Source organism: Anneissia japonica, unplaced genomic scaffold, assembly GCF_011630105.1.
Source record: "Anneissia japonica isolate Jap-2015-1 unplaced genomic scaffold, ASM1163010v1 scaffold287717_len1600092_cov198, whole genome shotgun sequence".
Lineage (NCBI taxonomy): Eukaryota > Metazoa > Echinodermata > Crinoidea > Comatulida > Comatulidae > Anneissia > Anneissia japonica.
In genome coordinates, this window is record NW_022755469.1 from 857,343 (window position 1) to 869,693 (window position 12,351).

At 34.1% G+C, this 12,351-nt stretch overlaps 1 protein-coding gene across 1 annotated transcript; it reads right to left on the minus strand.

Moving 5' to 3' along the window:
• Positions 1-2,435: 2,435 nt before the first annotated feature.
• Positions 2,436-8,489, minus strand: LOC117123503 (transmembrane protein 64-like). Its single transcript, XM_033269450.1, has 4 exons — positions 8,209-8,489; positions 6,293-6,838; positions 5,150-5,308; positions 2,436-4,129 (listed from the first exon to the last, which is right to left on the minus strand). The coding sequence occupies exons 2-4, from the start codon at positions 6,815-6,817 to the stop codon at positions 3,887-3,889; spliced, it is 927 nt and encodes a 308-aa protein (XP_033125341.1). The 5' UTR covers positions 6,818-6,838; positions 8,209-8,489; the 3' UTR covers positions 2,436-3,886.
• Positions 8,490-12,351: the final 3,862 nt, after the last annotated feature.

A 12,351-nucleotide genomic window follows, 5' to 3' on the forward strand; every position in this document is an offset into this window, starting at 1 on the left:
TGTTTAAGAATATAATTTGGAGCATCCATCCTGTGATTGACTGTGCAAGGTGAATAGCCTCATTTGCATATGCATGATTCCACAATTAATATGTAAATGAAATAAAACTGTCCTTGAATAACCATATACTGTCTCCTCTGAATTCATGTTTGTGGTCATCCGACATTTTAGGCATACAATATGCAATTCAGATACAAGAGTTAATAAATTTGTACCATCATACTATCATCATCCATTTCGATTTTGTTTTTTTTATCCTGATATGTCGGTCTTGATACCATCAATATTGATGGGAGCAGCCACAATAGTTAATATGAAATACTACCACCTAGGGCTAAAACATAGTGAGAGCAGGCTGGAAGAGTGCAAGCTTGGGTAACTAAGCATGGCTGGCCGAGAATGGTCAGGGTGTGGCTTAAACCCTCGACAACGTGGTTCAGAACCTGAATGGAAATTGCTGAGCCAACCCGCCTTCCCTGATTTATCTTGCTTTTTTATTTTTTTTTTTTACGATTTCAACATTTATTTCACCATAACATAATTAATCAAATACATAATAAATTTTCCAATGAAAATAGTAAAATACATGAATGAGAAATACGAAAATTAAAGTCAAATTTGTTAAGAACAAAATAATAATTATTGGAATTATGGTTTGGATCAGGTCTAGAAGTGTCAACTTGACCCATTAAAAAAAAAAAAGAATTACTCACTAAGAAAATGATAGTAGATACACATGAACAAATCAAGGCCTAAAATAGCACAAACCATAATAACAAATGGTTATTGGTCAGAATAATTTAAAAGATACATTTTTTTAATACAATTTCTATAAAAGTTAGTAAATTATTACAATTTATTAGTTGATCATCCAACTCATTCTATAATTTAGGGCCAGTTACAGTAATAAAAAAATTAGTTTTAGTCTTGAAAATGGTACATCAGTTTTATGAGGTTCTCTTAAATTATATCAAGCCCGTAGCCAGGATTTTGGTAGGGGGGTTCTTTTTGATACTGAAAGGGCACTCGCGAGCACCATTGGCTGGGGCCAGGGGGGCTGTCAAGGGCCCCCTGGGGGTCCAGCATTCTAAGCATTTACAGGTGTTATTTAATTGATTTGAGAGGCCATACATTAAAAAAATGTATATATTAAAGAGGTAATTTTTTGAGTTGGGAAAAGATAAAAAACAAAACAAAAAAACTACTAGTTTAGGTGTACAGTAGTGGTAATTTAACAACAGTAGCATGATACAAACTCCAAAGAATCCAGTATGGTTTATTATTTATTTTTTTATTTATATAGCACTTTGGAAGTTGTATCATACTATACTCATATAAATTTTGTTGTTACTAGTATTGTTTTAATAAAGATTTATATAAAAGAATGATAAATCTTGATGTATTCCTTGTAAATTCTCATTTTATTTAACGCATGTACTGCAGATATTAGATCTGCACTTTATAGTCCTCGGCCTCTAGTGTGAGGCCCGTTCCCGAAACACTCCACCATACCAGCCGCCCCACCTCAGCACTAAGTGTTATTGGGGGCAAACTCTTAGAAAATTAAATCACAACCTATTAATGTCTAATTTGAAAGATTAATATGAAGGGGTAGTGAATTGAATAAACAGTATCTGCAATTCCCTCTGGAAGGAGCTATAATCCCCTTCAAACACACTAAATTTATTTTACTTATTTGGTATAGAATACTCAAAATACAAGAAAAGTTGAAATACTTTTGAGTTTACAATAGGAATAAATATAAATATATAAAAAAAAAAAAAAAATCAAACACCACACATAAAAAACACCAAACTATTAATTCAATTCAATCAATATATATAAATTAATTATTAAAAATCTCTATACATGAAACTTGTTGTTACTTATTAATTATTTAAATATATATGTACAATAATAGATTTAAAAAATCATTTCTAAATATCACGGGACATGATTGCTCAGAGCCTTGAATTTCTGAATAACAGAAACAGAGTAGCACTAAGCGGAAATTAGATACTTTTTTTTGTTTAATTTTTTTGCTCACCAAATTCCTAGTGGGGACAAAGTTTTTCTTGAATGTGGGGTATGTACTCCATGTTGTTACTTCAGAAATAAGACAAAAACAATGCTAAATCCTTTACAATTGCATTTATTTAAGTTTCTCAATTTTTTACTATTGGTACATTTATTTTTGTTTCCCAATTTAAATGGCAAGTATAAAAAATAAGCCTCAGTTATTAAATGCATTAAAGTCATATCTAAGCTGAGCATTGTCTTCAATTTCATTTGATGTATGAAAACATAACAAATAAAACAGTTTAATATTTATCAAAACCAGAAACCATTTTTATCAGGTACTGTACCAGACCAATATTACCCCATGCACAGTAAAAATCCACATCAAATAACTTACTACTCCACATTTTAAATTACATATTTGGTATTCAGTAAAAACAGATTTGTTTATAAAGCTTTAATACAGTTTCAGTGGGTGTGTTTCAATAAAAAAAAATTCAGCTATAGAAGTAGTATCATCAGTGGTAATCAGAGTACCAAGACAGAGACTAAAAACTGTGCCTCAAGAAATAATTTTTGGCCTGTTAACATGCGATACTTCTGTACCATTTTGATGATATCTGACTTGAAAAAATTTTTAAAAAATATTTTTCTACATGAATACTTATTTTGGCACATGGGAAAAATACTAAAAAAAATGTCTGGCAGTCAACGTGTTAACTAACTTATAGATACAGCAGGCAGAAAATATCAATTAGACAACGGAACACCTTCAAATCATGGATACGAAGACAAAAAAGACTATGTAATCTGCCAATGAGTGTATACTGTAGTTACTCGTTAATCATACCAGCATGAAGCCTTTTTCCCACCTGGGGGCGCTTTTCGGCAGCAGTACGCCAGCATGGTCTGTCTATAGGGGACTACATTCCATCCCATTCATTCTTAGCATAATAAAAATAGAATAATTGCACAGAAAGACCATTGGTATTAAGTCATTCAAAACAACTGAAAAATACAAAGATATATATAAAAACAATCACATGAAAATTCTTAATTTAAGTGCACACATATTGTGTACAAGGCTTAACAATATTAAACGAGGTAAGATTAATTTATGTATAAATAAATCATTATTAAGTCATTAATATATTTGTGCACATTAAATACCGTGCCTGATAACAATTCTCTTGTGGATATTACTGTATGTACGGCCTCTATGAATATGCCATCACGCAAAAGTACATATATGTGGCATAGACAAGCCAAACCAGTCACTCGTCACAAAAATTTTAAGTTATTAATACAGTGTTGAACAGTAAAATGAGAGCTATAAAATGGTTAAAAAATCACTTAAATCCGACATTTTCTAAAGAAGTTACAAGCATTTAAACATACAGCTGTTTAAAGAACAATATTTAAAAAATCAGCCTTCAAAGTTTATATTGGGCATTTATCAAGAATAAACCATCACCGAATTGTTAAAAATTGTAGTTTTAACATTGAAAATGGAGAAAATAACAGCATAGCATGATGTATAGATATATAAAGGTTAGTTTAGTGCAAAATTGATTTCAAAAATAATGACATTGCAGCATGTTTTGGTCATTATATCTGAAACACGATTTGCAACGAGTGACTGGTTTGGCTTGTCTTTGGTACAACTTAACATGACTGTCAACCTGCAGTGAGATAGCATTTAACATACAAACTGGTGTACAAACACCCTACCTCAATTAATAATAATCAAATTTCATTGGTAGTAAATATTCCATAGCTTATTCAAAATTTTACCTATTATTAACTTACAAACATTTGGTAACTGGTTCACCCTATCTGGCATTATGTGTACTGTCCAAATGCATTTTCATGAATTACCATTGCAATGCGTGTGGCCATTTGGTATAACTCCGTTCTCCTTGGTAATTTTTGTTGTATCAATCTCGGACTCTTCTTCAATAATCATCAACGGGGTGGCATCATCATCTTTATCAAAGTCTGTTTTTATGCCTTCTTCGAGTAATAGATGCTGATTGTCGTCAATTGTCTTGTTTAACTGCATTTTGGCTTGTTGGACGATGTAAAATGTAAGAATTATACTAACAAAGACCTGTATAAATAAAAATAAACTGTGTTAAAAATTGTATGACACTACAAGACTGAGTTGTAGACTGGTGGCTAACAAGGTTGCCTTCTAATCCAAGATTCCGGGTTCGACTCATGAAATTCCTGTTTACTTTAAACTGTGGCTAAAACTTGATTGCTCCACTTAAACCATAACAAGAGCACTGTGTAAACAAGCCAATTTTCTTAGATAGCTCAGCACTGGCTTGGAATTTTTTACCTTGATAAAAATATTTTTCTTGTAGCTCGGATTACAGGACAAGGAGTAGGAATGGAAACATTACAAGACTATATGTATGAAAGTTAAATATTTCATAACATACTGTATTTTAATATTTTAGAGTACAGTACCATAAGTAAGTTTGTGCTGATCTTGTGGAAATTATGGGGAAATCTTTTTTAATAGGTCATAGGTCAGTATCAGTATGTCAGCCATTGTTTGCTCATTGTTTTGAAGTGGAATACAGCTACTGTAGGTCATTTGACCATGAATTAGAGTCAATAGTGGCATTTTCATCAATGCTTCTTTAAGAATAGCTGAAATTATAAATCAACAACAAATACTGTAGATCAGGGCCAGATCAAGAGAAAAATTCTTTAGAGGTCATGGGAAGTGCAAAGCAGAGGAGGGGGGCTTTAATAGTTGAAGAGGTTGCTTAGAAATGCTTGACCACAGGCACCAGTAGAAGGAATTTTAACTGAAAATTAGCTTGTTATGAAGTACTGTACCATGCTCCCTCTTTCTCATTTCTTTTCTTTTCTCTTATACTTTTCTTTTTCGTATAAGAGACAGGGGGAGGGCCTGGCCCCTGTGACCCAACTGGATCCGCCCCTTTAGATTGAAAACTTTTGGTGAAGAGTATACTGGATCCCAAATAAGTAGTTTAACTGGTTATATGAAGTCAAGTATTATCAAAAAGTAGATTTATTGCTTGGATCAACCACTCTATCATTGGTCTTTCATATAAACATATTTTCACTACAAAAAGAAAAGGTGATGATTTACCTGTACAAATACTATACAGTAACCCATGGATGAATTATTTTGCTGTGTAAGATCATCTAAGGAACGTAGAGTGGATCCAACATAAGAATTTAGGAGCTGCGTGGGGAATAATCCTATAGAAGATGCTATAATAAATGTTAATGTAGGTACATTGGTGACCTATTGAAAGAGAAAACAAGTATAATCTTTATAAGACAACAAAACTGACGATAAACAGATTTGCACAATTAATTGTAAAGTTTTGAAATAATAGCCACTAATTAATAAAGACCTAAGTATACTTTCAAAAATCATTGGTGAATGAATGAAATTGAATAATTTCATTTTTATGTTCTGTATTTATGGTTCCACGTAATTGAAAACAAAATTCTGTAAAAAAAACTACTACCTGTATTGGTGGATTTAATTACGAGAAAATAAGCAGCCAAAAACTGGTAATTATAATTTACTGTACATTCAATTTTAAGCACAGAAACTCATGAATTTAATTAGTAACTTATAAAAATCATGGGTAGCATTGATGTATGCCTAGTCATTAGTTAGTTTTTTTATTATGTCAGCTTTGTAGATGGATGGAAATAATGGTACCAGCATTTAAAGCATACTCATTTTATATGAGTAGTATGTAGAGTAAAGAAGGCAAAACAATGCTGTGAGTTAAATAATGAAAGGTTAAATAACAAAATACAGTTTCATGGAACGTTCAATTGCTACTACTATGACAACACAATAAAATAATCATTAACATTTTTAAATGAGTCGTATATTGGTGAACTTTGTACGCATAAATGTACACATAAATTAATGAATATTTACACAATGTACAATAAAAATGAGAGCAAACATCAAGTCTTATACATTATAAGGCTTGCCATCTCAAAAACCAGCGTAATGTCGTTAAATGTTAAACTGACTAATTAGCATAAGATTGTGGAAGTATTGTATATTTAGTACAGAGAAACCGTAATGCTTTTACTCATAACTTTGGCAATAAAAAGTAGATTCCAGTAAAATGACAGGTTAAAGCTAATAATGTAGAGAATATGAATATAATTAAAAAATCAATTTTCTTGCTCTGGTCACTGACTGTATTTTTGGCATGGCAAGCCCCCATACTAAAAAGAGACACATTTTGATACTCACAGCAAATAGTCCATTTTGAATCCCAAATGGAAGTGGACTCATCCGTGTCAGTGCAATGACTTTGAACCCATTTGGTCCTTCAACAACTGTCATGATCGCTTTCATATAGTCCCCTTGTATCTTAGAATGCATCCAGGTTGAGCACATCCTCCGACAAACAATAAATGCAAGAAGCGACGCCTGCATGACACAGACTGCAGTGATCCCACCCCCCAACAGAAATCCATACCTGTACCCAGCAGCTACGTTTATAAAAATATATCCCCACATCAATGGGAAGGAGACTAACGCAAACGATAGTAAAAAAAGCATATATCCTTGTGCTTCATTTCCGATCAACAAAAATCCAGTTATTTTTAACATGTACTTTTTAAATAGTAGGAAGAGCCCAAAGCAGAGTAGCGTGAGGGCAGCATATGTTACAACTCGTCTGTACGAGCATTCTTGACATATCTGGCGGCAGTGGTCGCAAACAGCAGCGGTGATTTTCTGGTTCCAGACGCACAGATATTCAAACCATCCCATGGTCTTGCTAAGTGGCCAGGCCTACAGTATGTGAAAGAGAAAGTTAACATGTTAAAATAATTCACAAACTCTGATTTCACAATAGTTTATCTCAATTTGCTTACACAAATTTAAAGAAAGATGATATCAATTAGATAGGCAATTTCACTAATCTTACCAACTTAAATTGTGATTTATCATATCTTTTACCAGCATGATATTTAGCACAATATGGGTTTAAGTGATAATAAATGATATACCTTATCTTCATAATGTATTCCAAGGCTATTGTTAATCATGAAACTGTGTTAAGTTGGTAAAAACTCAAAGGTCAAAGTACAATGGACACTGTTGACATTACCATAGTTCTTCAAGTACAATCCCACCACCATGAACTTGACAATGACATTCAGACAATTTCATCTTTAGGAATGGCCAATCACAGGCAAAATTTTCAAAACTGCTTGCCTAATTTAAAGACAACTTTTTTTTCCTGAATTTTTAAATGTCAGCTGAGCTAAGCAACAATACCATGGGCTTTTGCGCTGGTATTTGAAGAGGTGGGGTTATACTCAAGGTAGGCCCTACTATTTATTTATTAACACACTCCTGATTTTATAATCTATTTCCTTTAAAAAAAAAATTTCCTATTGTATATTTATATTCATGATATTTGATAACAGAATCTATCCATTTTTAATATTATTTTTGCTTTGTTTTTTCTTTACTAAGTTAACTTGCTTTTAGTTTACTGTAAACTTTTTATGTCATTTATACATATTTGATAATCATTTTTATGTTATCATTAATCATACTAAACCAATTTGGAAATTAATGCATCAGCACTTCAATATATCAAAGATGAATACTAGTAAATATAATATCTGCAGTTGGAAAGTGTTATAATTATTTTTGTCATATTTTGATGACAGTAAAAATAATAATATACAGTCATCATAAATAATAAACTTACAGTACATTAAATTATTATGGTTATTCGAATATCAGAAAATATATTACACAACCAGGAGCTGCCAAAATACATAAAACTACCACAAAACAGTCACTTGTCTGTGGGCTATGTAGCTAGTAATAATTATCAGTTTGGGCTTCTCTATGCATATACTATAGATGGGGTCATCTTTTACCTTTATATTTACCTTAAAAATGTTAAAACTAACTTACTTAGGATTACGTAGGCCTACGTACGACTATTTCTTGAATTTTATGTCAGGTAAGGTCTAGAACACCGTAAGGCTTCTCTTACTAGCCTATGCTAAGGCCTAGTGTAGTAACTTAGCTAGGTATTAATAGAGGACCTGAGATAGTAGGCCTAGGCCTACCCCTGTCTGCAGTGTAGGCCTAGGCTAGGCCCTAGCCTTAGGCCCTCGCTAGACCTTGGATTTACTTACGATTAAGTCGTCTAATTAATCACAATGAATTCCTCATCATACATCATCGCCACACGTACTTCTTCGCCATCGACATTGCCTAATAACAATTGTTCTAGGTTTCTTTTCTTTTAATTTAGTCCGGACGTAGTAATATGACTCATGAGCAGGCGAATGTAGGAGCCAGTGCGTGGACGATAAATGAATGTGTATGATGATTGACGGCTCGACCAAGCCTGACACGGACACGGTCGACGTCGCGCTGTCTCGGCTCTGACTTCTCTGCGAGTCGAGTCATCAACATCTATGCACAATCCATCAGAGCCGTAGAGAGAGTTTGGCCAACTCGGTTTCAATCACGTGACTTACACCGGCCATGTTGTCACCAAAACAAACAACGCGATAGGGTAGGAAGTTAGCAGTTATTATAGATGATTAATGCTATATAATGTGAAATACCGTTATGTTGGGTTTGGGTTGCTGCAATCGATCCAACAAAGAAACAAAAATGTATTAATTTCCTTAAATTCCAAAAAAGGAGGAGGATTTGGGATTTTATTTTAACTTCGCATGGCGATCGAAAAATCTCGCTATCCACGTAGTAAATTACAAGGCATGTACCGCCCGCCCCACTTCGCGGTAATAATATATCCACCTATTACTACTAGGCCTAAATTCTACTAAATTTCCAGAAAGCTACATGAAGTATCAGTCAAAGGTAGCTTAAATTATTATAATTAAAAATAAAAATTGAATCCTCCAATAAAAGCGAAAACTTGTCCAAGGAGTCCTGAGCTATGCAAACATGCCCAATTGTGCTTTACAAATCAATTAATTGTAGTAAATAATGAATAATAAATAATAACTCACTAATATTATAAACAGAAGTGTGGAGAATGCTGTTATTTTACTTACAAGGCCTAGCTTCTTGATTATAAATGATTAGGCATATGTTTTACAAAAATTTCTCTCAATGCAATAATTCTTCAACTTTGATTTATTGTTTAGATTACAATTTACAAATAGGCCTAGGCTATTTGTTGGTTTGAAGATGACCAGCATATTTTATTTCATAAATTAAAGTTTACGAAGCCATAGGCCTAGAGGCCTAGATACAATTAAAAAACTTTCATGTATTAATATTTTTATCATTCATTTACAGACGAAATTAACATATTATCGCCGACGATTCACAAACCTACTCTGTCTGCACAACCCACCTTTCTCCTCTGCATGTTGCCTCTTATAGGGCTATATAGAGTAGGCTGCTAGCAACTAGGTATAGGCCTAGGGTAGGCCTCCGGGCTATATGATAGACTTTCAAAACAAAAAGATAATCGTAACGAAAAAAATAAATAAAGAATCGTCCTCACTTTATCTTCTCGAAATAATACAGCACGTCACTGATTAATTAATTCCAAAGTTAGGTAAATATGATATCAGTATATGATATTTACAATGATATGTTAAAATCCCATAATTGGATTGTCCTCATGAACAGAATAATGAAAGAAAGTTTATGATGCAGCATCAGTGTTTTATAAAATGTTATAAAGCTATACGCGCGCACGCTGTTTGGTGACAACATGGCGCCCATGCGCCAAGTTGGCCAAACTCTCTCTATCTACGGGCCTGCAATCCATTTTGTAACAGCGCCACCATGCTGCAAGTTACTGTATTGTATATTGCTGTAATTGTATGAAATACTATGAATATATCAAAACCGTGATTACACGGTATGTGATAAACCTATTTTAAAAAATTCCCCCTAAATGAAGAAGTGCAATAACTCTTGTTTCATAAAGTTGGTGACAAAAAACAGACCAGTAGACCTATCTCATACACAAATGTAGTACCATCCTGTCGCACCCAGTCCAAATCAACTTTTAACTTCAGGGTCTAATTTTAATGAATGCTCAAAAAAAAAAAAAAAAAAAAAAAAATAACAAAATAAAAAAAAAAAAAAAAGTAAATAAATAAATAAAACCGAGAATACGTTATTAAAACGCAGTCTAAATATCGAAGGGCAGCATTTTAAATTTTCTATGATTGATTTGTTGTTTTTATGCCTTGGTTTTTATTGACGATTTATGGACTTTTAGTGATTGTTAATGAAATTGTAAATAGCACGCAAAATTTGGGCTTATACTAGGTCATAAAGTGTTATATAGTATTTGATGTATGTATAGATGTACGACTAGTAATGTTGTACATAAATAAGCTCACTTGATTAAGAGTGTTTTCTTTTAGTTACATTGTACAAACAAAGTTGTATGCTTGTTTTGAATATATTTCGATTTGTAGTATCGCTGTGAGCCCGCTGTTGGTTTATTTTAATAGAGGCACAGGCTGAGATAATATAATCGAACTGTGCTGATGTACTGTCTATAATAAGTTTTTTCTTTTACATTCACTGCATTGAAATTAGCACTAATTAGTGCTACTCCCCCCCCCCCCCCCCCCCCGCCCTCCGTCGCGGAGAAAAAGCACAATGAACCCGCCCTTGACATAGGCCCTTAAATTGCCTGGTAATGTAATGTAATTCGATTTATACACACCTAGCTATGCACTCTATTTTCCGACAGGGGCGGTCCAATATGCCCAGAAGGGGGGAGGGGGAGGGGAACCAAGGGCCGACTAGAGCAAAAAAGGGTTCACTTCACGGCAGTGGCGTACGCCTATGAATGCGCTCTCCGCGCCTCCCACCTGCCCTCCCTTAGGGTCTTCGCTCTAGCACCCCGATGCAAAAGAGCTTTGTTGATACATAACAGCATATTGTGTCTTTGACATTAGACTGTAGGACATAAATAGGATCATAATATCCAGCGGATTAAGTGAGTGCCATTTCCGAAACTCTAGATGAGCCCTTGCTTTACGCCGCTGCTTCACAGGGGAGGGTTTTTATATGGCTTAGTATTGTCCAAATGCCCCCCCCCCCCCCCCCCAAGTAATAACTGGGTCCTTAAAATAAACTATGGGTAATTAAGCTTGTAATTGGGATCCGCTTCACAGAGCGGATCACCTCTTGTTATTGTCAGAGATCTTTTTTTTTTATACTCTACATTTCTCCACATTTCTTGTTCACACGATATCTCAAAATTGGCTTGGCCTGGTCACAATAAGCTTTGCAATGTGACCAGTCATGTGTGACGTCATTAGGCGCAATTTTACGTTTTTACAATACCGATCTCATCCTACCAATTGCCATTTTGAAATCATATTCAGTGAGCAAAAACTTCAGGTCAAAAGTAAAATGTCATGTACAGTACCTGATTTTGTTATTTTGATATGTATAGTAAGATACCAAGAGATTGCAGGTTCAATCCTCAACAGGGATTATAGGCCTATAAGGAACTTTCGTTGATGATCTATGATACGATTTTTAACATTTTCCTATATATCTGAGCACTGTATTATCTACTTTGAGTTATACATTATTTGCATTCCCAGTCTTAAGCAGAAACTTTGTACCGTATATGTATGTTGAGGGGAGCAAAAAAACGTACACAACTTTCTAGCATTAATAGTCCTCATCATTATGAGCACACACACCATAAGCTTTGCAAAGCACTTTTTTAAAGATATATAGAAGGGGTAGTATTTCTACAGCAGATTGAGTGTCGGCAAATAAACATTTATGACACACATTCAAAGGCTCTGGTTCTCTAAGGTCTGTCTCTTATACACATCTAGATGTGTATAAGAGACAGGAATGCGCCCTCCGCGCCTCCCACCTGCCCTCCCTTAGGGTCTTCGCTCTAGCACCCCGATGCAAAAGAGCTTTGTTGATACATAACAGCATATTGTATCTTTGACATTAGACTGTAGGACATAAATAGGATCATAATATCCAGCGGATTAAGTGAGTGCCATTTCCGAAACTCTAAATGAGCCCTTGCTTTACGCCGCTGATTGCAGGTTCAATCCTCAACAGGGATTATAGGCCTATAAGGAACTTTCGTTGATGATCTACGATACGATTTTTAACATTTTCCCATATATCTGAGCACTGTATTATCTACTTTGAATTATACATTATTTGAGTTCCCAGTCTTAAGCAGAAACTTTGTACCGTATATGTATGTTGAGGGGAGCAGGTGTTATTTCTTTTTTGTCTACATATGTAAAAAAAAAGATATATATAGATATCATATTATATATATA